At 36.2% G+C, this 27,907-nt stretch overlaps 2 protein-coding genes and 1 long non-coding RNA gene across 3 annotated transcripts in view; 2 read left to right on the plus strand and 1 right to left on the minus strand.

The window, feature by feature from the left end:
• LOC140144479 (uncharacterized) overlaps nucleotides 1-8,909 on the minus strand; it is a 167,233-nt gene extending 158,324 nt beyond the window's left edge. Inside the window, 1 exon segment of the mRNA XM_072166289.1 lies at nucleotides 8,836-8,909. The gene's annotated coding sequence lies outside the window, so the exon portion shown is untranslated.
• A 105-nt stretch (nucleotides 8,910-9,014) lies between these two features.
• On the plus strand, nucleotides 9,015-27,865 carry LOC140144484 (glutamate formimidoyltransferase-like). The gene is made up of 5 exons (XM_072166295.1): nucleotides 9,015-9,114; nucleotides 21,807-21,955; nucleotides 23,220-23,474; nucleotides 24,952-25,146; nucleotides 26,059-27,865. The coding sequence occupies exons 2-5, from the start codon at nucleotides 21,811-21,813 to the stop codon at nucleotides 26,490-26,492; spliced, it is 1,029 nt and encodes a 342-aa protein (XP_072022396.1). The 5' UTR covers nucleotides 9,015-9,114; nucleotides 21,807-21,810; the 3' UTR covers nucleotides 26,493-27,865.
• LOC140144486 (uncharacterized) lies at nucleotides 11,443-18,274 on the plus strand. The gene is made up of 4 exons (XR_011857894.1): nucleotides 11,443-11,747; nucleotides 13,899-13,978; nucleotides 15,862-16,031; nucleotides 17,280-18,274. It is a non-coding gene; the product is annotated as an uncharacterized lncRNA (long non-coding RNA).
• Nucleotides 27,866-27,907: the final 42 nt, after the last annotated feature.

Genomic DNA, 27,907 nt, shown 5'->3' on the forward strand with positions numbered 1-27,907 from the left:
GCCCAAGTATAGAACCCTGAGGTACACCACAAATTACTTTTTCATGCGATGAAACTGTATTATTAAATTGAACATATTGCTTTCTGTTTGAAAGGTAATCTGAGAACCATGCATGAGAAATCCCACGGAACCCATAGTGATACAGTTTATCCAGTAAAATAGTATGGTCAATGGTGTCAAAGGCCTTTGACAGATCCATAAAAATACCTACAGTTAATTTATCATCATCAATAGCTTTACTAACCTCCTTAACAAAATCTAACACAGCCTTATAAGTGGTATGATTGCTTCTGAATCCATATTGCTTTTGATACAAAATATTATTTTTGACTAAGAAATCACAGCACCTGTTATGAACAATACGTTCCAAAATTTTAGAAAAAAGTGGGTAAGACAGAGACAGGTCTATAGTTACCAAAATGTTGTGGGTTGTCTTTTTTATAAATGGGAACAACTTTGGCTAATTTGATATCATCAGGTACTGTTCCAGTACTAAGAGATAGATTAAATAACATTTTCAATGGATAGCAAATTTCATTTGCTACTGTTTTAATGAGATCTGATTTGATATTATCATGGCCAGGGCTTTTTCTATTCCCAAGCTTTCTAATGATTTTCGCAATTTCTTCCTCATCTGTAGGTCGCAGAAAGCATGTAGCACTAAAGTGAGTATTTTTCAAATATGAGTTGTAATCATTACCAGTGTGTTTAATGCTAGAGGCTAAAGTAGGGCCTATACTGGAAAAGTACTTATTAAACTCATTAGCAATTTCCTTTGAGTCAGTAAGGGTTTCATTATTTTTGATGAATTTATCCGAAATAGGTTTTTTTGTTATTTTTAAGGATAGAATTCAAAATCTTCCAGGTGCTCCTCATATTGTGTTTTTCTTTATCTAGCAAGCTGCTGAAATAATTTTGTTTTGCCAAACGAAGAGTAATATTAAGTTTATTACGATACATTTTGTATTTTTGAATATTATGTTCTGTTGGTCTGTTTAATGATTTTTATATAATAGATTTTTTCTTCTTATACATTTCATCAAAGATTATGTAATCCAAGGGGACTTTGGTTTATACTTCATAGATGATTTCTTTAACTTCTTTTTTGGAAAACATTCATCATACAACGAATTGAATTTATTAATAAACGACATATACGATTTGTTGACATCATCAGATGAGCACACATCATCCCAATCTACACATCCCAACCTTTGCTTAAAAATAAGCATATTTTTTTCACTCAAATCTGTGATTTCAATATTATTATCTTTGCTAACATTTTCCTTATAAACTGATAAGTCTGTAGATACAAAAGTTGGCAGGTGATCACTGATGTCGGTTAATAATATACCAGCCTTTTGTTTATGATGAGAATTTGTAAAAATATTATCAATAAGGGTCGCAGATCGTGAGGTAATTCTGGTGGGTTTTGTAATGCTTGGATACAAAGAGTAAGATGTCATCATGTCGATAAATTCATTGGTTGGTGCGTGCACATCTTCATTTAGCAAATTAATATTGAAGTCTCCCATTATATACAATAACTTATTTTCATCTTGTGTTAGTTTAGATAACAAATCTTCTACAAATCGGTTAAATTCACGTACATCCTGATCAGGTGACCTATAAACAATACCAATAACAACATTTTTTACCTTAGGACGATCGATTTCAATAAACAAAGTTTCTGTGTGATCAGGGTGTTTCATTTTGTTTAGATCATGACGTACACTATAATTTATCGTATCATCAACATATAAACAAACCCCTCCCCCTCTATTATTTTCACGATTATGAAGCTCCAAATTATATCCATTAAGTCTGAAGTAGTCATGAGGTTTGTCATTTAGCCACGTTTCTGCGATACCGATAACATTAAATCGAATGTTACAACAATGCAGGTAATCTTTCAAAGAATCTAGATTTTTGGTGATACTTCTAATGTTTACGTTCAACATTGACAGATTGTTATCAGATATCATCTCCTTCATTTCATCCAGCTTATCATCAGTGTAGTATTCAGTATTATTATTATTAAAATCAGAAGTTAGTGTACTACAACCATCTACTCTATCATCAATACAATCTTTGAATGGATTGTACACCAAATCTTTAAATCCGTCAACAATAATATTATCTATTGATTTTAAATTGTGGTCGAATGACACATTATATAATGTAAGCAGGTACACACTATCATCAATTATATGGTTAAACGGTAGAGCAATTAGGTCATTACAAACATTACAATGCCAATATTTGGTATTGAGGTTTTTACGAAATTCCTTAGAAGTAACATCACTACATTGCTTATGTATAAACCTTTTACAAATAGTACACATCAATCTTCTTTGATTTTTTTTAACATGTTTTAGGCACACCGCACAGGTACAAGACATAACAATAAACACTAAAATAACAAGGAAAAAAACACAAACAAAATTTAGCAAATCAAAATGTGATTAGTTTAGCAATAAAATTTACAAGAGTAATTCCGTGCAGTCCGACGGTCGATCTTGCTGCCAATCCAGAGCAAGATAAATGATACAGTTGCTTGGCCCAATATTTTTTTGGGTTTATAAAAGTAATTTCATAAATGTCATATAAAATTCAAAGTTTTTGGAGTCCACCATTTACAACATAGGTCAATTGCATTATAAAGTTATTTTCCACTATTTACATTTGTTTATTCTATCATTCAGTTTTTTTAGATGGATACCATGTACCTTTCTGTATGTCCATTAGTCCTTCAGTTACTTCTACGAATGGATTTCCAGTATGCTTGTAGAATGGTGCTCTATTACCTGAATTGTCGCGCCATATTCCTCCACTGAAACGTAGTTTCATTCCTCGTTTATACAACTCAGCGACTTCTTCTTTCCACTTCTGTTTTTCTTCAAGGTCAACTTGTGTAAGGTCGTCTGTGATATGAAAAGGTTCAGTTTTTAAACACTGTCTCCAGCTCTTCAAGATGCTGACTTTATCCCCATACCGGAGAAGCCGTATTAGAATATGGCGAGGTTTCTTGTGCGATCCGCTGTAATGGCGAACCCTTCCAGCACGGTGTGCTCGTTCGATTTCGATATCGTCAAAGCCGAACTTGGTAATGAAAATGTCCTTGGCAATTTCTTTCACATTTTCCCCTTCACTTTCAGGATAACCAACAACTCGCAAATTGTTCCTCCTTGAGAACCTCTCTGACTTATTCACCTCCTCCCATAGCTTACCAATATGCTCTGCATGACTTGTAATGTTCAGACATGCATTGTTAAGTTTGGTGGCCATTTTGTCCGTATTTTCCTTTAGTTCATTTATTTCTTCTCCTTGGAATTCAACTGATTTAGTGATGTCTTTCTTAAATGTCTCTAGATCCGATTTCAATTGATCTTGGCCAGCTAGCAGTTTCTTTAGGGATGCCATAACTGTAGTCTCGAACTGTTCTCGCTGCGTATTACTAGCCGGTTTGGCCATGGATGACTGCTCCGCGGTTTGTTCGGTGGTAGTGTCCATGTTGTTGTCTACAGCGTTGACCGTAGTGGACTGGTCAGCCATGGCTGACCCATTAGCATTTGTAATTCCCGCGCTGTCGTCGTTTTTAACAGGGGGTTTTCTTCTACTACGTCCTGACATTTCAACAGAAACACTGTCCAAAATAGTCCTTAGATAATTATGAATATGATGAGATATAAATTTATGGCCATAAACTGTCGTAAACAGGTAAATTAAGTCTGGATTGACGGACCGATGTCGACGCACGTCTTATCTACAAGCCGCCATTATGAGCAAGATATATATAATACCAAAGATAAAACTATGACTCGCCTACGTTTTAAAATGGAAATACGATGCAACATTCACTCTAGGGTCTATGCAAAATGGAAAAATAAATTAATGACCCTATACCATCGGTGCGCATGTGTTGTCATGATGAGATGGAGAACAAGCATGACAAGTATCTGACAAGAAAATGCCGTCACGCGTCATCGGACGCTTGTAAAAAAAAATGTAGTGGGAACCCTAATGTGCCAAAAGTACGAAAAACACTGCTGAAATGTACAAAAATTATGTCTTGAAATGATTTAAAGCAATACAAGCAATATAAATCAGGTAAGAAATGTGCAAGATAGGCCTATAAAATTTACAAGTCTTGTGATAATATCTTGCACATGAAGTATGCATATATATCAAAATAAATTTACCTTCAACTTGATTCCCTTGATGTTTCAAGTTGAACTTCTTGTTGATTTTTAAAGCGGCAAGACCTACACGATGTGTCAATCGAATATACAAATTACTTGTTCAACCTTCAAGGATCGAATCATCAATTGGACCTTTTAAGAAACTACTTTCATTTTTATTTAATTTTAGCATTCCTAGAGTGCAACGACTGAGTGGATATTCAACACGGCGAAAACCCAGGGCGAAAATATATCTAACGACCTGAAGAGTTTGGCTACCTGGCCCGGTAGCATCGGGCCGCTATAGCTCATCAGCTGGCCGGGGTTTCGCGGCTGGACTGGGTAGTGTCGTATTGCCCATTTTTTCCACTATGCCTGATCTGGCTTATAATATAATTATTTCAGTATTATGTCGAAAAGGGGAACACTTGTGGTTTAAAAACAAAATTGGATAATTGCCCGCGTACCATTTATTTTTGACGAGGGGTTTTGAAGATCAAAACATGCATTGTGCATTTCACGTGAAATATGATATCTGGGGCGTCGCGTCGCCGACTACTATACACCCTGGCTATGCACGGTGTCAGGGGAGCTGAACTTGCGTAAAGCAAGCTTGACTTTGAAAGGCCGTCAACGCAAAAATAAAAGTTAAAATACACCTTTATGATGATTGGTTGTTTATTTCATCTATGGTGAGGGGTTTTAGTCAATTTTAGAGCTATACTTTAAATTTGAAATAAATAGGAGCGATTTTAAAATGCCGAGTTTTGGGGTATTTTCGGCCCGCCGCGTGCGGTGTGTGTATCTGTATCCCTGTAACGTAAGTGAGTGTAAACACAAAGGGCAAGCAGTCGTTCAGTCCCAGTGTACTAGAGGCTTAGTTGAGTCTGTCTATCCCTGGTTGAGTTTACCATAATTACATTAATTACACAACAATTACGTTAATCGTCATCTTGTTTGGTTTTGAGTACATGCACTTAACAGAACAAACACAACGATATTGATTTTGAGACAAGAATTCACAACACGCTTCAACACGATACACGACGCGATCTCACGCGATCACACGGAAGACCACGGGTAATTTGCCGAGTTGTATCTCCTCGACCGACATCATGCCTCCCAGGCGGATTACAACACGCATTCAACCGCGATCAGTAATTCCCACGCGGGAGTTTTGCGTGGAAAAATTCGCGGGGCACGCGTGTTTTGGTCACTTACACGCGTCAGGTACTGTATATCGATAACAGTAGGATCAAGATCATGGAATTAAGCTACGGCGGCGCACTTTAATACTTTACGAAGTGATTCAGCCAGGTACCTGGATTCAGCAGCACTCAACAACAAGTTGTCATGACTTAATTTATTCTGTATGATTATGATTTTAAAAAAAAACAATAATAAAAATATAAACAAAATAATGATAATAATTTTAATATATTATTATAAGCAATATATAAGAATATAAGGTATACTGTAAGATTTTTTTATTAAAGAAATTAAAACATTTTTTTATCATTATCATAGGCCTAAAAATGAATTTGTAATATTATAAATATCCACACAAACTGTGGACTATATAGCTTGTCATAAAATGTAGGCCTGACTTGAATACAAATACCAATTCAATTTAGCAGAAAAATGTTATATTAAAATGCGCTTGTGATTTTATATTTGGTTAAAACTAAGCACTTTAATAATTCTCAAATTGTTGGCCTATAGGAATGCGTCTTTTGAGTATAGGCCTAATACATATTTATTAGTATTATTTTTGTTATTATTTATATTGTGTTATTCAATTTTGAATTATGTTCAATTATCCCAGCAAACACACAATGTTTTTGAGTTTTCGACATCATTCGCAAAAGGTTAGAAAAGGTTGCCAGAAAATGTTTAAATGTCGGGTTTAAAAAGGTATATAAAGGGAATAAAACTTTTTCATAACATTCAAAAACACTTTTTGATTAATGCAAATATTCTCAAACAATCATTTAAAAGTGGTGACAAAATATTTGGCAAAATATGTTTGCAGAAAATATTTTTTCAATAACATTTGGAAAACATTAAAAATTTTTTTTTTGTAGTGTGTTTCCATACAAAACGTTTTAAAATGTTTTCCTGACCTTTATTTAACCCGATATTTAAAACCAAAACCTAAACATAGGCCTAATGTTTGCCGGGATGGCCTTTCAGACCTTCACATTAAAATGTAGATTACTTGGTAGCTTTATATTATGATTTAACATTAAAGTTATTATTATTATCATTATTAATAACATTGTGATGATTTTTCATTATTATTATAATTTTCATTTCATTTCAAATTGTATTAAATATTTTATAATTCCATGCAAACAAAAGTAGCGGGCCCGAACACGTTAAACTTGGTATTATTTCGCACAGTGGTCCTCTGGGGATAATTGCCTATCGATTGGATTGATCATGGCTATAAACGTATTGGTGATGTAGAATTTTGCCTGTGCATGCAAAATTTTGTGTTATTCAGCCCATTTTGAGGAAAAAATCAGAGTTGTGCATGTAAATTTTATTTTCTAAATCGAACCCTGGGTGATGTCATTAGCTTAACTTTGGTGGACAATAGAATCATCGCCTTGATGATTCTGATTCTGATTCTGATAACCATTGATTGACAAGGTTACCCCTGCGTCCCCTAGCCGCTTGTCATGTCTAGTGAATTTTGACTCGCCAATCATGTCTCGCCAACTTGACTCGCCAATCATGTCTCGCCAACTTGACTCGCCAATTATGACTCGCCAATTATGACTCGCCAATTTTGTCTTCACAACTATGTCATTTAAAACTTGCCTGTGCTGCCCTTATGGACGCATACTATTACTATTGTTTTTAAAATTGTTTATTTAGTTTGCTGTACAATATATGCACCTTAATATGCATCAACCATGATACTGTGTAGATCTGTGCTTCTGAATATAATCTGCATCTTAACTCCTATTACATGAACTCACACATGGCATGGTTAAACCTTTTGCATGATTACATTACATTATATATTGCATATATCATATGCTCTCACTAACAAAGCTGTTTTACATGGGCTATGTAACACATCTGTCATCGATGCTAGCCTATGTATTATGCTAGGGACAGGCATAAAAATTTCAAATTAATTAAGAGAGAACTTCTCAGAAACAATTTGACACCAAAACCAATCTTCTACTGTATTGCTAAGTGAAGTTATGACGAAATTACTGTCGGAACATTGGGCCATTTTCTCTGATAAGACTTACCATAGGAGTGCATGGCCATGGGGGGACTTGATAATTTTTGTGCCCCCCTGTCAATTTTTTGTTTTCACTGTAATTTAATCTAATTTTTGTTGAATATTATGTATGTTATCATTTTCAACACATCTGTGAAATTTTGTATGATAATTCAAATTTTAAGGTGGTAAAAAAGTGATTTTTTGTCAAAAGTCAAATTTTGCCATTTTTCGGCCATTTTGGGCCCATTTTAGGCTAAAACAATGATTTTTCCCAGCGATAACAAAAAGTGCTTTCTCCCAGCAAATAAGTAAACTGGAATTGGTATGTGAAAAGGATGAAAGTTTTTGTCAAACCATGTTTCCCTTTTGTCAGATTTCCCTTTTGTGATTTTTGTGCTAATTTTGGTCAAATTTTGCCATTTTTTGGCCATTTTGGGCCCATTTTGGGCAAAAACAATGATTTTTCCCAAGCGATAACAAAAATGTGCTTTCTCCCAGCAAATAAGTAAACTGGAATTGTTATGTGAAAAGGATGAAAGCTTTTGTCAGAAGATGAATTTTGGGTCAAAATAGAATTTTTTCCCAAAAATGCCCCTTTTTGACCCCTTTTTTGACCAAAACGGTGATTTTCACCAAGGCACATCTCACAGAAAAAAATATTCAAAAGTGAAGTCAATGTTGCATTCTGCTTCCTAAACTGCATTGAAACTGTTGTCAATGCAAACTAGAGCATCTGAAACAGATTAATTTTGGTTTTATTCATCATTTTCTCCAAAAATGGTGTTTTCAGTGGCACAAAATGGCACAGATTTACATAGGGCTTTATTATCAAGTAAAATAAATAGCGCCCTCGCTCAGATGTGCCTGTCCCTAATTATGCCTCGATGAACTCTCTGCATGTACATTTTTTTTTTACTTTGCACGAACTTACACTTTGTAGTAGAGCTAGATTAGAGTAGACCCTATGAGCATTTAGTTTTTGTTGTGGATTTTGATGTGTTTTTAATGAGCTTACTTCGCCATTTGTATTGGATTCGTCATTATACAGACCTCGATGGACTAAAGATTTTAAGGGAAAAAAAAAATATCGCTTCGCTCAACGGACCCTTCAACACAGCTGTGACAGCGAACTTGAAGGGGTGCGCCTGAATATAATAGGCGGGATATCCTTGATGATTCTGATTCTGATAACCATTGATTGACAAGGTTACCCCTGCGTCCCCTAGCATGCTAGCCGCTTGTCATGTCTAGTGAATTCTGCACTACGTAAACAATGCCGCTATTTCACACGCTGTACACATAAAAATAGAATATATTTGGCACAACAGACACGACCATATGTACTGAGTATTAAATAATACACATTTTCGTCGTTTTAAAAAATGAAATCAATGTACAATAACTGCTTACCAAAACATTTTCTTGTTACTTCGATATCAAATTTATTCAATTGGCAGACATGTTGTATACAATCTCGTAGGGAACCACTGAGATAATTGATTGGTCAACAGTGATCACGTGATTTAATTAAGAGTGGTGCACTCTCATAAATAGATTCCGAAGTTCTTTCAGATGAAATTCTTACAATTCTAACAAACTGAGGATTGTGTATGATGCAAATCAAAATTTTGTTTACCAAAATCAGCTGGGACATGGGAATTGGGTTGTGAGCCTGAGCTGAGGGAAGTGGTGGGTATCTTTTTATATATTCACTGTTTTTATATATCTGATTCAAATATAAATATATGATTTATGGTCTGTGGGTTACTACAGTTTTTATCTTAAAAAATTAAGACTGGCATTATTTTACAAAATTGCATAATTTGATAAGCTTACTAGTTAAAGGAGTATTTCGTGATCCTAGCATCCTCTATTTATGTCATTTTTCATTAGATATCCACGAAAAAACCTATTCCCAAAATTTCAGTTGATTCCGATTTTATGCGTTCATGAGTTATGCATGATTATGTGTATTACACTGCTCCATAGACAATGCGTTGTAATTTCGTTCTGGTGCACAAGAACGAAATTCAAATTTCACGATATCTTTGCTAAGCGAATTAATCTGCAAGAAATATTTTGTACATAAACATTATGTAGCCAGAGGTTTCGGTGATATAAAAATCTCAACTTTTTTTGAGAAAAGTGGGGGGATGAGGCTGTGGATCACGAAATGCCCCTTTAAAGCCATATTATAACATTTGCTGAGGAGAACACCCTCAAAATAATTTTAAATTCTGGTTTTTACATGATTGTAATGTACTTTAGTCAACAAAGATACTCTGCAAAAATCAAGACTTTAGGTGCTGTAGTTTTGTTAAAATCCGAGATTTTGAATAAAACGCTGGAACGGGCATTTTAGTATTTATACGATGGAAATATTAGTCGAACACGTACGTACATGCACAATACATGTACGTACACAGCGTGCGGGATACACATACACACATACCCAGAGGATCGTACCGTATTACAACCGCGGGAGTAACACGCATGGGCGCTAGTAGTAAATTTCAATTTTCTATGCTTTACATTGTACCTCACTTGTTCGGCTCAAAATTAAAAGGGGACATATCTGACAGTAAAAGCTAACATTTTATGGAAAATAAATACTAATCTATTTTTACAGAAATGTTATAATATGGCTTTAATATATAAATCCTGCCTTGAAATTCAATTATTCATCCTCTTTTTATGACGTTTTTCAGTAGATATCCACGAAAAAAGCTTATAATTCTTAAAATTTCAGTTGATTGCAATTTTGTGTTTGAGAGTTATGCATGCGTTGATTTACTCGAGAACTCTATCTTCAAATTTGCACACGATAGTTTAATACGCATTCGATGCTTGAGTATGTTGCTATCGTTTTTTCGGTCGGACAGGAAAACGGGGTGACATTTTTAGAGATTAATAACTGCGCATAGGTTATTTGGAGGGCATTGTGAAAAATCTAAAAATTTTGCCTAAACTTAAGTTTGGAAACGAGGGATATTCTGAGGTCCAAAGCAAAAATGTTTAGATTTTTCACAATGCCCGACATATTACCGATGCAAAGTTATTAACCTCATTCATAACCGTCACTGTGACCTCTTCACTTTACAAAATAACACAAAAGTTTGCTCAAAAGTTTGTAAAAATAGATGATTTTTACATCTTCCCATTCCAAAAATCTATCACTAGGCTAAAACAAGACGACCAATAACAAAGTGTGTATCACAATCCAAATACGGCAGCCAGCGCGCGCACAGTTTGTTTGACGCACAATACGGCGCTCGCGGTGGTTACTAATATTTACTTTCAAACAATTACGCATTTTGCGGTCAGTTGTGAGATACTAATGACCTTGATTTGTGTTCGCGTTTTCGCAAATAACTACAATGTAATTGGTTCGCACGCATCGCGTTTATTAATGAGGCTATGAATGTGCAACTGGTGCGAGAGGTTGCGGGTTTGAACCCTGGCGGTGCCTAGTAGGCTCTCATGGAAAAATTGAGGTAGCTTGAAATTCCCCAGGACAAGGAACTTACTGCTAATTGTCTTGTAACCTGTACGAAACTCTGGGAGCTGATCCTGGTTGCGATTGTGGAATGTCTAGGGTGTGCGCTCTTGTACGTGTAGCAGCAAAGTCCCTGATTTGTTGTTTGGTTTATGGAATGATGTGGGACCGTAGTGGTCAGCAACAACCTGCACTGTAAAGTGTGCTGAGGCTTGTGGATCAATGTCTAGGTCAGTGATATTAAATACAATCAGATGTCTAACGTGCGTACTGAAGAATAGTACGGGTGCGTAACCGTATTTTCGAATAAAGTTCCACAAATTATGATAATGAGTTCCACAAATTATGATAATCAGTCAATATCTGTTAATGCGCATGCTAACATGTACAATATGCCGTACATTGTACATGCAATTTGATGAAATCTTATGACGTCATTTTTTGTTCGTCCGATCAAAAAATTAATGGCGACCAATTTTCACCGCTTACATTAAAATTTCCGGGTTTTCATCCAAAATATCAGCTGATGTTTATGACTTGGTACTTTGTCACCCGTGAACTTTTGCGGACTTTTACCACTTGGATTACATTGGGCACACGTAGCTCTTCGATTTTAAGTGATTTTGGACAAGAAACTCCGTCTCCAAATCGGTGTACATTTTACACGCAATTTTCGCATTGGGCAGTGCACTGCAATGTGTGTGAGTTGAGAGGTTGTACTGCAATGGCAACAACCGTGTCACGGATGTCATGGATAATGTAGTCTGTAGTTCTCTGACCGGGATCTCTGATTGATTTCATCAGCTACTTCTCCTGTCACTGACGGGTAAGTAAGTTTAGCCCGGATTTTAGCTCATTATTTGGACAGGAAATCTACTGTTACTGACGGCCGTATGTACATGTATACCCATGCCCATGCCATGCATGCATGATTGCATGGTTACATTTTTCACTTGCATGCTTGTCAATGCTGAGACTAGCATGACTAGTAAACCAACAGGTCAATGTCATACTCATAGTCGTTGATAGCAGTAGTTATGCATAGACTCTGGAGTTTAACATTTGAGACATTCTATTAAATCACCGGCGACACACCGAGTAAATGTTACCGCCCATGCCATGCCGGCATGGGTTTGAATTGATCTTATTTTATATAGAAAAAGTATTTAATAGAGGCCGTCAGCGTGACGTCATATGCCGCCATCTTGTGGGTACATGCTGCGATGGTCGTTCGATCTCCATGCGTAAACAGCAAAATCACGGCGTTGTTGCGTGATAACAGCTGCGTGGCAAGCTGCGCCCTGCGCGTAGTTGTCCGACACATGAACACACAGATCATTTGTACCCACAAGATGGCGAAATGCTGACGGCGTGGCCTCTATTTGTGTACATCGTGGAACATTCAACTACGATTGTTACTCACAACTAATCATGCTAAAATAATACACGAGTGTACAGTGCTACTCTACGCGAGTACGCGTCCATATTACCGAGGTTATACTATGATCAGCTCTTAATAGGCGGAAATTATTCGGTTTTTGTTACTGCGCGAGTCAATAAAGTTCCAACTTACGCACACGTAAATTCACAAAAGCACGCGTCTTCACGCAAGACGCAAACATGGCAAAGCGCAGATCGCGTAACTGCTGCGCCCAGCTGTGTGTACGCCGTTCTATATCAATCCACGATGTTATGAGTCCCCGCCTATTAAGAGCTGATCAGAGTATATCTGTGTACAACAGCTTACTACGCATAGCCACGCAAAGAGTATGTTCCACGATGTACACGAATTAAATAATTTTTCTATAGCATGTAATGCTTACAAAATGTAGTACTAGTAGGCAGGCATATGTATAATGTAAATTTGACGAAAATTTAAGCACAGGGCGTTCATGCGTGGTCTGACGTGCCGCTATACCATTTTTCACCCTGATGTAGCAGTGACGTCAGTGCGTATTTCATTGGGTGCAGCTTCAAGTCGCTAGTTTTTGCTCTAAAGCGCTGGCGGCGTACATGCACATGCTCAAAGCATGAAAGATGTGCGACGTCGCATGGATGCGTGTGAGATACAGATGCCACAACTCGTTCACGTCACTGTCACATCAGGCTGAAAAATGGCACACACGACACCGCTATTCCGACCACACAAATCAGGGTCTTAGGCAGGATTTGAAGGTTTGGGTGTGTAAATAAAAAAAACTGCGTAGGCCTACTGTGTAAATTTAAAATTTGTGTGGGCTAAAACTGGGTGGTTACAAATTTGGGTGTGTAAAACATAAAAACACTCCCTATATGGCTGGCTGCCTAATCCCTTGTACTGTACATGCTGTATGTCAGTCCGAATATGAAAATCACTGCACTCATCTGACACTGTCCGAAATTTAATTCTAAAAAACATACATACTAGTCCAAATGTTTTTCAGACTAGTGCAGTATTTTATTAAAATTCTGAAAATCATGTCACCAGCCCAAATCTGAATAGCACAGATTTAGATCAATATGCAGCTAGTCTGAATATGAAAAGTGTATACGGTAACCAAAGATGGCAAGAAAAATATTGTACCAGTCCAAAACTGAAAAGTGAAAACCATTGGCATTGCTCTAGTCTGAATCTTAAAAAAAACCACTGCGCTGGTCTGGATATGAAAAACACTGCGCTGGTCTAAATATGGGAAATATTTGGACTAGCTATGGACTATGCAGTGTTTTCAAATTCGGACTAGTAAGTCCTGTGGTTCTCAGTGTCGGGCTACAACGCTATATGGTTTTCAGTTTCGGACTGGCGCTGTATTTTTCAGGTTCCGACTAGAGCAACACAAACGCCACTGATTTGAACTCCTTACTATAGGGCCTGTGTGCTATTTTGTTGACAGGGCCCTTATCCTTAAATCCGCCACTGGGCTGCAATATGATAAAAAATAATAATTAATAACCACAATAACACACTCGTGTTTCACTTTTTTATTTCACAAACTAGGTCGTGACGGTAACCTGGATTATGATGATAAGGAGAATGAACGAAAATAAGTACATAATGGATGGAATATAATTAACCTGGTATGTAGGCCTACACTACAGTAAATTTGATTTAAAGCCATAAATGTACATTGTACAAACTAGGCCTGGCATTTTCGGGTAATTTTGTACCCGGGTACCCGGCGCGTTTTTCAGGCGGGTAAACCGGGTACCCGAAATTGCATAAGTTTTTTTTTTTTCGGTTTTGTAGTGTCGGTGGACCTAGACCTAAATGCTATGATCATTCATGGTTAACCTAAAAAAAAAAATTTTTCAAGATGTTTTGTATTTTTAATATGAAAATTGATAATTTGTATTCATGTTATACTCTATTAATTATTTCAAAATGCATTGAATTTGAATGTATTTTGAAATCATTAATAGAGGGTAATGTAATCTCGGGCGGGTACCCGAATACCCGCCCGAAAATGCCAGCCTTAGTACAAACTACTAGTACATCAAATTTTAATTTTATTATTCTTTACACAAAATGTAGAAATAGTATTAGAAATAACTGGGTCTGTCCATTTTAAGCCGAATTAACAAGATAAAGTTAAAGAAACCCTGCTGGCTATTTTGGCTGTCACCTACAACATGGAGTTCTATGGGGAATTAAATGTCTGATTAGTTTGAATATCGTACGACATTATGTCAAAATTACATTTTGATCTGACCAACACAGTGTAAACATTACAAATGTGCATGTTTACAAATTTCATAAAATTTTACAAATATGGCTTTAAATAAAAAAAAAAAAAAAATTGTATAGTAGTATATACACATTAGGCCTAAAAATTGTTTGATTGGGGTAACATAAAAAAAAATATTAGGGTAGGTCAGTTGGCAATTAAAAAAAAAAAATTTACTCACACAATTTAAACTGTAGGCCCTATTTAATTGCATGATAAAGGCCTTGGAACTTTTTGTTTTGTTTTTTTAATTTAATTTTTGTTTTAATTTTTAAAAAACTTTTGCAAAAAAAATAAGAAAAAAAGTCTAGGGTCGGGCTTATTATTAGGGTCGGTCGGGTTACGCAAACAATTTTTTTAGGTCTTGCATGTGAGGAGAGCGTGGCCTAGTGGTTAAGGCATAGGACTGTGAACCCAAGGGTCAAGGGTTCGAATCCCAGGTCCGGCTCTTTGTGTCCTTGAGCAAGACACTTCACTCTACTTGCTTAGTGCTTCGGAGGGCACTTTAAGCTGTAGGTCCTGTGTACATGCATATTTTCTCACATTAATGTAGTGTGCACGTTAAAGAACGTCACAGGCTATTCGAAAAGAGCAGGGGATCATCCTGGTCATGTTGACTGTACTTCAAAATACACTCATCTACTCTAGGTTCCAGAGTAAAAAATAAGTACAGCTTGCTTAACTTGTCTGTAGGCCTACGCAGTGCGATAATACTCATACATACATACAGGAGGCACTTAGGAAGAAGAAGAAGAATCAAAATATATGTACATTTTATGGACTACACTTTCCATATAAAACATTTTTAGCTTCAAAATGTATCACTGATTCTGATTCACTGTCTTATTAGTAGGGACAGATACAAATGTACATGGCGAGTTAAAAAAGGTGAGTTAGGAAAAAGCGAGGCACCCCCTACAAGGCTACAAAGTTTCAAAGTGACCACCTGCTGAGATTGTAGCAAGTCCCAGTGGTGAGTTAGGTTCTTATATGCCAAGTCCAACTTAGTGTTGGGGCATGCACTTTCCTGGAGTGGACAGTCGGTAGCTTGAAAGTTGCAAATTTGACTTAGTCTGCGACTTTGCGGATACAAAATTTCGAAGGTTGGATTTTTAAAATATACATAAAAACAATCTATATTCATGCACTGAAGTGTATCACTTGTACATGTACAAAATGTATACACTAATAAATTTTAAACAAATATTTGAACATTTTTCTTTCTTCTTTTTCAAGGCAATGGAGATTGATGAATTTGGCGTAACTCACCACTGGGACTTGAATTGCTATGGCGTCATTCGCCGGTGGGACTTGGTTACTTTGGCGTAACTTGCCAGTGGGACTTGATTGCTTTAATTGGCCTAACTAAACTTGCAGACTGTGACTTGATGGACAGCTCCATGGGGGTATGTGACAAATTGTGTATCTTTGTGGGCTGTAACTCGCTTTTTCACTAACTTGCCTTTTCTTAACTTGCCAAAAAATATTCCCTTGTTGGTAGATGAGCTGTGCAAAACAACAACAATTCAGCAATTTTGAGTGTGCAGGTAACTGACGATTTAAAAAAGGCAGGTTTACAACTTTACAAGGCGAGTTTAATCATGACCCACACAAATATTTACTCTACCCCTCACAAATATTTACGTCAGTGTGCTGAAATAAAGAACATACAGAGGTTATCCCGACGATAACTAAAGAATAAATTCTGTTTGTCCTCAAAACATTTTGGTTGTCCCCAAAATGTGTCATATTTTTTAATACAAAAAATCAAATTTGTTTGATGTCTTTTGGTGTGGTAAATCTGTAGCCACAAATTGCTAAACCTGAGGCCCTTGCAGTCTTAATACGAAGAATGTCTTTCTGATATCAAATAATTTTCATTTGATGAAATTCACGATATAATACAAATTTTATGACAAATTATTAAAATTTGATATTTTTCGCATTTTGGAGATATAACAGTCCTCGAAGTAAATTTGATAAATTTAATGATATAGTCTTAAAGACAGTGTATGTAGCTGGGAGTCTTCAATACAAAAGGTCAAAATTTTCAATTGATCATTGGCTTTTCATCCCACCTACATACACTTTAGGTAGAAATCATCAGATTTATAAAGTTTACTTCGAGTACTGTTAAATATCAAAAATATCAATTTTTAATGATTTGCCATAAAATGTGTATTACATTGGGTATTTCAAAAAAAAAAATCAAAATTATTTGATCTATCAGAAGGCCATTCTTCGTATTCAGAATGCAATTCAATATGTCTGATGTGCTCTAATGTCCCACAATAATACTGTCCAAACATTCATATCCCTTCCCTTAAGGATACAAATTACAATCAATTTACATGTCAAAATTTCATGTCAAGTTTATCATGATTTTGGAGGTAAAATATAGTGGTTGTCCCCAATCCCCAGTGGTTGATAAGTACATAGCTCAATATGGTTGTCCCCGGTAATTCTTGGACAAGAGGACAGACAAGAGGATAAGTGCTTATTTCAAACACTGATTGACATCCAGAGGCTTGCCTATGTGATAAAGCTAAAATGAGTGTGTACTCTCTTTAACCAAAATTATGTGTACATACATGTACTGTTGGAACTGCAAGAATCACAATTTTGTCTCTGTCTTCAATTATTTTATTTTACAGATGAAAACAAGAACTTGCACTGGAAGTCTGGAAGGACCGTGGAGATAGGAGTACCGATATACAATTTTATACATCAAACCTATCAGACACAGAAGGGGTCATCCAATTTGAAATGACAGCCACCAACAGGACAGTTTTATGCACATTCGTACTTCCCCCTGTACTACATGTATAAAGCACACATCCTGGAAAGAAATCCAGGACTGTGTAAAGACATGGAATGGTGATGGTCTCCAATCTTTGGCAGTACAGTCACACAAGCAAATCCATCTAAATTCAAGGCTACTGTTCTTCTTGAAAAACTGCCCTTAAATTAGTCATGCATGCCACCATGATGCCACATGCTTACTGCCACCACTAGTGGAAACTTGATAATGGGACTGAGTATTTTGGAGGACAACAAACCATGAACTCAGGGGTAGCAATAAACCAGTGCTTGGAGGTCCAGGACCGCCATTGTTAAAGCCATATTATAACATTTGCTGAGGAGGACTCCCTCAATATTTTTCAAAATTCTGTTTTTTACACAATAATATCCAGCAAAAATCAGGAATTTAGGTGCTGCAGTTAATATTACAATGGAATGTGTCCCCAGAACAGTGGCATAGATTTCTTTGTGACATGGGGGATGAGGTTGGAAAAATTGTCTTGATAGTGAATCCAACACATTTTGGCGACAAAAGAAGTTTATGGTACAAATGCGCTCGAAATTTTTTTTTGTTGGTTTAAGGGGGTTGAAATTTTCTGGGGGGGGGGGAGTTTGAGTTAGCAAACCAACTCATTTTGGGGGTTCATTACACCACACTGGGCTATACTTAACTAATACTATACTTTTATAGTGCGCCTTTTCCATTAGCTTCAAAGCGAAATGTCAAAAGAATACCAGAAATGATCAAATACAGAAAAAAAGGCAACATTATCAGCTACATGTCATGGAAAAAGATATATCTTGACCATGGTTTTGAATGATTCAGGGGACATAGGCGTAGATCCCAGGGGATATATCCCCCCAATATTTTGTTGGGGGTGGTCCATACATCATCCCCCAATGTTGATGCCTGTATGTGGGTTTCTGACCAAATTAACCTAATATTTGGCCATTTTAGCCCCCAAAGCCCAACTTTTTTGTGATATGCGCGAATTTATTCCACTTTTGCACTATTTCATCGATTTTACCTTCAAAATGGCAAAAATTTTCGCGTGCATTTGTGCCATATACTGGTTCTGTTGCCAAAAGTGCCGGATTCTCTATATTTCAAGAATTTTTTCCCAACCCATCCCCCCCAATGTCAAAAAAAAATCTATGCCACTGCCAGAGGAGCAGCATTCCTGTTATGAACCGGTAAGGTATTCCACAAACGTGGATCTGCCACTGGTAAAATAGCAATGTGGTGGTACAGGTGTGCCAAAATATTCCTCTATCCAGTCAGAATCATTATCATACATGTATCAGTAATCTTGGTAATGAGCTTTTAATTTGATGGGGGAAATAAAACAATTAAAAAGATACATGCTTCTTGTGTGTGTTTCATTGCAAATCGCCTAATTAATGATTGTAGATACTGAATGTTAATTTTATTATTTGAGTTTCTCAAACATTGCTAGTATATCTTTAGTATCTACCCTATGGGGTTTAATACCCCAGGTTACAAAATGATTTTCAAAACATAAATTGTAGCGCTTGCTAAACTTTGGTTCACCTCAAGTACAGTAGTGACGTCAATGCTTTTTCGCGGTTGCGCTGCAAACAAGCGTCGCTTGGACTTGTGCGGCTACGCTCTCTGCGCTTAACTTTACGCCCACAGTTAAATCCTGCACATAGTGAAATACGCACCTACGTCATTACCAAACTTGAGGCGAACCATGTTGCAATTGGATAAACAAGTTCACCTTTTGTGTTGACTCACTTAAAGAGTGACAATCTTGGTTCTAGCAACAAAGGGTACCTAAAAAACCTTTTTATTTCCAAAAATCAAACCATTTTGCTTTCAGGTCATAAATTTGTGATTTTGAGTTTTACATAAAAGAACATATCATGTGTTTTCATTTTTGCAATAGCTGTGTGGAGCACAAAAAGTGCAACTCATCTTCTGCAAAAATTGCCACTTTTACAGAACTGTGCCCCCAAACTGAACTGTTTATGGCCAACAACAAGTTCAGGATTTTGTATGTCAAACCCCGAAACTGAATACTTTTTTTACACCTACAGTACACTAAGACTTCAATTTGGACACTTCGTCATGTGTGTGCGACAGGAACCAAAGAGGTCCAAATCCACTGAGTTGGACATAGAATTGTTAAACATTATAGGTTACATATGATTTTTGCTTCATACTAGTAGAAAATTAGAAATAGGCCTAAATAAATTAAAAATGCTAGTGTCAATAATGCATGTGATAAATCTTCTCGCCAGTGGAAAGCCCAAGCATGTTTTGTTTAATAACTTTTTTAGCAACTGCTTTATCTCCTCAACAAATATTGAATGAACTTGGATTCGATTTTTGTAGCTTTTTCAGGGCCAGATAAGAATTTCGTTTCACAGTGCGAGAATCAATCCTGATTCTTTCAGAATAAATTTGCGGGAATCATTTGATTCTCGCAAATCAACTCCTCTATCTCATTTATTCTGACCCTGTCTTTATTGTTTGTCCAAATAGAAATGAGAGGGTTTTTTAGTAGCGTCTATGCGTATAGGTTAGGAGACTGAAGGATTTAGTCTAATGCCGAAATACAAGCAAAAACATGGATCTTTCCCAAGTCCCCAAATTTGAGATATATTTAGTATTCGGACACGTTATAAAGATTTAGGTGACTAGGCAAGATCCAGGCTACGTACTGCACTTTTATTGCAGTATAAATCATGAATATTAATTAACATGCCCATATAAGGATCGTACATCCGGGCGATCATGCCCATATTAGCGTTCCTCATTAACATTATTTGTGGAACTTTATCTAATTAACATTATTTGTGGAACTCATTAACATTATTTGTGGAACTTTATGCAGTACTTCCGGTTACGCCGTATATCGAAAGCATAGGCTTCTGGTTGTTAAATAGACTTCAGTGGTCTAGGTGGAGTAAAATTTGCCTATTTTGAACAGTCTATTATTTTGTTGTTCAAAGTGCATGCAATTTTAGCAACATTTTTGATGTGATCGCCCATCGTGATCGGCTGTGTTTACTTCTGAACTTCCATTGCTTTACTCACTGAGTGTCATGCTTCAGCGAATCCGACTAGATTTTGAATGCAAAGGTCTCTACTCTCTGTTCAATTAGCTTAGATTCTTGTATTTTTAAGATATTTGAAAAAAAATGTGGTCAAAGTCATCAAAGAAAAGTGTCAGCACAGCCTTAAACCCAATGTGATTTATACTTTTCAAATTCCAAAGTTCAATTTAAAACCCCATTTCTTTTCAAATTTGCCTCATTTTAGGCAGTTACTTGGGTCCACCAAAAGGGTTCGCGACCTTTTCACAAATCGAGTGGGACGGTCCATTCTCAACTTAGGGCATAGACCCTATCCAATTTAGCAAAAAAGAAGCAGATCTCCGGCTGGCCTAAACCAAAATGAATGAAACAAACAGTATTTAAAAACTAGGACTGCTCCCTTGATGTTGATGTAAACATCATGTCACAACAGTATTTTCTAATTGCCAAAGATGGTGCTTTCCACTTGCACAATTTTTTTTGAGACAGGCTGTATGTGATGCGATCAAGCAAAATCAGTCGGAACTCGGCAATATTAAATTTTCATTTTTGACTGTAACTCCACAACTGTTGTCTGTGCTGAACTAAAATTTCCAGTGCAGTAGTTGTAGTCCTTGCCCCTATACTTACTTGTCTCACCAAAATTTTTTTTTTTTTGTACATAAACATTATGTAACCAGAGATTTCCAGTGATATAAAAATCTTATGTCTAATTGGAGGCAAAAAATAATTTTTTGTTTCTGGAACTACAAGCCTAGAGACTTTATAATAATTTCTTTTATCTAAGCAAACAAGGCTGCAATCACAATAGGTGTAGAACCAAAAAGAGCAGAGCAGCCAGAGCACATAAAAAAATGTTTAAAAAATAACCCCCAAAAAACAGTGCATCAAGCCGGATTCGAACTGGCGACCTTCGTATTACTATAGCACAATGCTAGTAACACGAACCGGCGACCTTCGTATTACTAGCACGATGCTCTAGCCAATTGAGCCACAGAGGCACACTGGGGAAGTACTTTTCAAACTTTTAGGTATATATTCATGGAAATTCTCTTATTTCCATGGTATATTTAAAAATGTAGTTTGCTCTTGAAGCACAGCTGTGCTCTTGAAGACCTACAGGTAAGTCATCAATATAAATTTCAGCAAACTTAAACTTGTACAAAAAGTGTATAATACATTGAATTTGAAAATATATTTGATTGTCCACAAATCTCAAGTCATAATCACACTGTAAAAATGTCATTCTTATGTGTTGCTTGTGGAGTAGTACTTTATAGGCTCTGTTTTTATGTACATATCATTATTTTTTGTAGGTACATGATGAGCCGAGGTACTATCAGCAAGTTAGCAGCATGTTTGCTGAACATCTCAGAAGCTAGAAATGCACAAGTTGTGGAGACTATAGCAAAGGCAACAGTCTCAGTCAAGGAAAGTCAAGATTTGGCAAGTAAAACTCATCAAGGTAATTTGATAATTATAGCATAATTTATAAATGGAATATTGTACAACATTAAGGGATCTGGAATGAGCGTTTTGAGCGTTTCGACAGTATTTTTTGTGGGAAATGAGAGCACATCAGACATATCAAATTGCATTCTGAATACGAAGAATGTCTTTCTGATATCAAATAATTTTCATTGATATATTCTTAAAGTGTATGTAGCTGGGAGGAAAAGCCAACGATCAATTGAAAATTTTGACCTTTCATATTGAAGATATGGATTTTTTCCCCAAAAAGACCTAATTTTTTGTGGTGTTTTGGGAAAAAAATCCATATCTTCAATACGAAAGGTCAAATTTTTCAATTGATTGTCGGCTTTTCATCCCACCTACATACACTTTTAGTATAAATCATCAGATTTATAAAGTTTACTTCGAGTACTGTGAAATATCAAAATTTATTGCAGGGCCACTAGATTTGCCCGGAGGGCAGTAGAAAACTGAAACCTAAGTCTGTCCCTGTTTATAAAGTTAACTTCGAGTACTGTATATCAAAAATATCAATTTTTAATCATTTGCCATAAAATGTGTATTACATTGCGAATTTCAAAAATTCAAAATTATTTGATATCATAAGGGCATTCTTCGTATTCAGAATGCAATTCGATATGTCTGATGTGCTCTAATGTCCCACAATAAATACTCTCCAAACGTTCATACCCCATCCCTTAACAATATCATTATTTTGATACATATAATGAAAATGAGACAATTAAATGATAATCACAATCCACCTTTTTCGTAATTGACCACTTCGCTGCTGTTGGTGGCATTTGGCTCTGCTAACTCCCAATTAGGCCGGAGTTAGCGAAGCAGAAAACTGAAACCAAGGCCAAAGATGAAAATTACATACTCCCAATTATGCAGAGTTAATTTGCCAAGTAACTATAAGGACTATCTAGCCAAGACTTGGTATGTAGTAAGCAAAATATTACATTAGAATTTTGCTAATTTTAATCTGCATAAATTAAAGGCTATAGAGTTCATTTTATATTTTCAAGAAATTAACCCTAATTATAAATTAATGCAGATTATAGTTAGCAAAATGCTTTAAAACCCAATATACTTCTATTGTGCTTGTACTACATATATGTGGTCATCTGAGGACATTGTAGAGTTGTGCCCAGCTTTGGCTGAAACACAATATCTAGTGTGTGTAGACATGATAAGAAGAAGATGTTTAATTTTGTTTTATACATATTTATATTCCCATTTATAATATACAGGTTCAGAATTGGCATGCCGATCAACAGTACTCAACATCTTCAGAGATTATGACTACAACCGATCCGTGCTGACCATCGTAGCTCAGCTCCCAGTCTTACAACACTGTGTATACAATGCATGTGTACATGCGTATCATAACATAGATCTTAGTGAACAGCATGGGGGACATCCAAGGCTTGGGGCAGTGGATCTTATTCCTATCTATCCATTGTCTAGTGATGTCAGCCTGGAGGAGTGTGGAAATGTTGCCAATGGTAGGTATAACCGTATAAGTGTTTCTGAAAAAGTGGATATGTACATGCTTATCAACACCCTATATTATAAATATAAATTTTTAAGTTGATTAAAATACTCCATTAATTGGTGAGCGACGGGCGATTGGTATTTCACCGAACGCAAGAAAAGGAGTCCCATCTGATTGGCTAGAAATCGATCGCTAGATCGCTCAGTGGTGGAGTACAAACTCAAAATGGAGAGATGTATTCAATTTGATTGAAATCAATATTCTATTATTGACGCAGATAAAGAAAGTGGTATAGTGTGTTGATATAGTACATTGTATAGACTTGTCCCGGGAGACTTGTGCTTTAATATTCTGTACATGTGTTCCTTTATATAATTGTAATTCTCAAACAGTTTAATATATCACAATTTTTACGAAGGATTTCAAAATCATTACGGATAAAATGCAGTAAAATATATCCACAGCAAACAGCAATCCCCGCTAATTAGTGTATTGCATTTCCAGTTAGTGTATTGGAAACAAAACCTGCATGGGGTTTACCTGACAAAAATCGAATTTTCTTGTAATGGCAATACCATATGGGGTACTTGATCATGCGCAAATCGTAAAAACATAGAATAGAAACTCTGTTGCAGGCTATGTGGTATCTCATATCGTGTGCATATGGTATGCTTAGCCTGAGTCGCTCGGCCTATCTCGAACAAAATCACCATGCGTAGCTTTTGAAAAACGAGAGGATTCGCCATACTATCACGGCAATTTTTGACACGAAAGATATAGGGATGATGACGCTGTACGTGCCACATTTCAAACATGCAGCTACAGTGAAACTAAAAATACAGCAAATACCGTAAAATTCCGTCTACAAGCATATATATGCCTCTAAACGAGGTTTTTTTGACACAAGAGACAAGAGGCAGACACTCTCAACAAAAACGTTATTTGGAGTTTGAACAACTATATTACTGATAAAGGCGGCTGTACAAACATGTATATTTGTAAGACCAATCTATTGCAATGTTTTTGAGAAGGGTATTGGCTTTTCATATCTTTCGTTAAAAAAAAACCTCGTTTAGAGGCATATATGGTTCTAGATGGAATTCTACGGTATGTACATGTATAGGTTAATCTAAGGTAGAATCACACATTTAATAACAAGCGAAACTGTTCGAAAAATTGCACATAAATGTCCACTTGTACATTTGGATATGGCAATGTCCTCATAAAGTGCAGTCAGAATATTGAACAGAAATAATATAAACCATAACCAATGTTTCAAAAAAATATAAACCTATGTAATTACTCATCCCCATGTTGGATATTCTACTTTAAATGAGAAGGGCTTATTATAGGCTAATATATCCATGCAGGCATATGTCATGGGGCTGTGGCTATGTACAATTCTGTAATGGGAGAGAAATCCTAGCTGTCTCATTGTTTTTATAGTTCTTATTATCTATGATACCTATTCTATTTCTATTCTGCAGAAATAGCCAAAACATTGGCCAAAGACGTACGTGGATCTTCCTTCTTTTTGTTTGGCACTGCTGATCATCCCAAACACAGAGGTTTGGTACAGAGACGGAAGGAAGTTGGTTGGTTTGCTGGCAAACATGGTGTACAATATGATAAACTTCAGCAGGACCTGGGTGCAAATCCTAGCACTAGATATGGACTGACAGGTAAGAGCTGTACTATGCCTTGAAGGTAAATGGTTGTGATTTGATGCTAGAACATGCAAGAAATTTCTGATTGATATATCGGATTATCTGCAATCACTTTTCCAATAAGTGTTAAGTTATGTTAAAAAATGCTATGCTCCTTACAAATGCTTTTAAATATAATACAGGCATTTGTGAGGTCTGTGTTCCTTACTGAACATGTTCATCATGACTGTTATTGAAAATTATAAACAAGATTTCATACTTGTAGTCCAATAAAACAGTACTCGATATGGATGTTTCTTTTTTAAAACTGTTGATGTTGTGATGGCCAAAAAGAAGGGGGCAGAAGAATATGGGGCAGCAAGAAGAATTATTAAAGAAAAAAGGGGGTGGCAGGGAAGGGGCAGCAAGAAGAATTATTAATGAAAAAAGGGTGGAAAATTATGGAAAAGGTTTAAACAAATTGTGTAACTAATGAAAATATACCTCAAAATTTTTGGTCGCCAGCAGGGCCACCACTCGAGGGGTTGGGGGTTATTTGGGGGTGAGACCTCGAGGGGGGTGGGAGTGAGACCACTCGAGGGGGTGGGGGTTATTTGGTGGTGAGGTGAGACACCTCTAATTCTATAATATGAAAAAAAAGTTGAGAAAAACATTTTGATCCTCACCCCCCTACTTTTTAGATTCTTCAGCGCTATGCTGAAAAAAAAATTGGGTCAACCTTTTCGTCTTTTGCTGAAGGGGCGGCAAAATTTGCCTTTTCTGTAGCCCCTGAGGTAGGTGTGGCTACGGTACGGCACTGACTTGGGCATGCTTATATGAATTTTTGTGACCGTAAGTTCAGACTTTATTGACATAATCACATAATTTTTGCCAATTATAAGCTAAACAAACTGTAGTTGATTTTCTTTAACCATTCTATTGTTTCAGGTGTTGGTGCTTCTCCATATGTTACAAACTGTAATGTTACCATAGCAACTCAAGACGTCCAATTTGGACACCAAATTGCTCAATGTATCCGTGCATCTACACCAGGTGGTCTCCCAGGAATCCAGGCAATGGCATTTGCACATGGCGGAAATGTGGAAATTGCATGCAATGTAGAAAGTTTTCTAAAAGAGAAGAGCAACACAGGGGAGTGTTTAGAAAATAAATCTGGAACTATTTTTGATCATTACTCATACACTTCTGCTGAAGTTATCGAGAACAAAGTGAGGACGCTTGCTAGTGAAAGAGGTGTAGACGTTATAGGCACTGCGTTGATTGGGTTCACACCAGATCAAGCATTGAATTTGGCTATTAAGGCACTGAGATCTGAACAATCAGAGTATTGGAAAACAAGAACTGATGTGAGAATGATGTAAAAGATATAATATGATCCACCTTCAAAGTAGGAAAGTTTTTAAAATTGAGTTATTACTAACAGTAACAACACTAAGCTTTAAAGGAGTATTTTGAGATTCTAGCCTCCTCTTTTTATGGTATGTTTCAGTAGATATTCATGAAAAAGCTTATTCTAGGGCGCTTAGGTAATTATGTACTCAGGTACCCGATTGAATTTTCGAGCAGGAATCCCGGTACCCAAAATACAAAAATATATATATATTTTTATCAAAATGGGAAAAAAAATAAGTTATAGACCCTAAATGACTTGTTATCAAGGTTGGAAACCAGAGAAATATATATACACTGGTATAATTAGAAAAAAAAATGTTAATTTTTTTCAAAGTTGGATAAAGTTTTACATTTTAATTACTTTGCTTTTATTGAACAGGCAGGGACACATTGAATTAGTATGCATTACTAGCTGTTCAATAGAAGCAATAGAATTTGGCTTTTCAAAAAAAAACCACACATTTATATTAGAAAAACAATGATAAGATGATGACAAAAACAACAATCCTGTTCTAAGGGCCAAATGTTCCAGATTTTCTGTTTTGAAAATATTTTTATTTGCTGTATGCATGGACGAAAAAGATAACAGACTGCGTACAAGCAGTCAAAGGCTCAGCATCACCCGATAATGAGGGCTGATTCTATGAAATGTGACAGGCAAAACTGCTATGCACTTACTGCATATTTTTACGGTCTATCACATAATCACGAAGGCACGCAACACTCTATTGCATATACGTGAAGGCACACAACGCTGGCGTGATGGTTGGACATGGCACAATCTAACAATTGGCCCTCATGAATATGCGAGAATTCACAGCATACAATGCACAGGGACTTTGACTGTTGATACATGGTCTGTAGTAGTCTGTGGCTGTATGTATGTAAAAAAAATTTGGCCAAAATTTGATTGATTTTGACAGAAATTACAAAATCAGCTGTTTTGGGCAAAAGTAGATTTATTTTAACTGAAAAAAAAAACCATGAGCGAAGAAGGGAAACACATGGCAAAATAAATGTAATTTATTTACAGATTTTGGTGGTTTTTCGATTTTTATTTGTTAAAAAATCAACAGCCTGACCAACCCACCCTACTTTCACCTTATCACAAAAAAATTGTTTTTTCAGATACCAAACTGTGTTTTAAATAATATTCTGTTTATCGTAGATAAACTCAGTTTATCAAATTTTGAAATGTGTTTTTTTTTCTTATTTGATAAAAGATTTTTGAAATTGAAAACTCTGTTTTTGACTTCATAAAGTCTCTGGAAAACTAAGTTTCTGGGGGTATTGCCCTATTATATCATGATTACAGTGACTTTAGCCGTGTGATAGTTTTTATTATATCACTCATACATAAATTCTAGACATTTCATTGGTTGAT

This window comes from Amphiura filiformis, unplaced genomic scaffold, assembly GCF_039555335.1.
Source record: "Amphiura filiformis unplaced genomic scaffold, Afil_fr2py scaffold_58, whole genome shotgun sequence".
NCBI lineage: Eukaryota > Metazoa > Echinodermata > Ophiuroidea > Amphilepidida > Amphiuridae > Amphiura > Amphiura filiformis.

What these genes read in the sequence shown, in the direction of transcription:
- LOC140144484 (XM_072166295.1), top strand. Translation starts at nt 21,811, where the DNA reads ATGATGAGCCGAGGTACTATCAGCAAGTTAGCAGCATGTTTGCTGAAC. An exon ending in GGCAAGTAAAACTCATCAAG is followed by an intron (nt 21,956 to 23,219) that starts GTAATTTGATAA and finishes TATAATATACAG; the next exon opens with GTTCAGAATTGGCATGCCGA. An exon ending in CACTAGATATGGACTGACAG is followed by an intron (nt 25,147 to 26,058) that starts GTAAGAGCTGTA and finishes CTATTGTTTCAG; the next exon opens with GTGTTGGTGCTTCTCCATAT.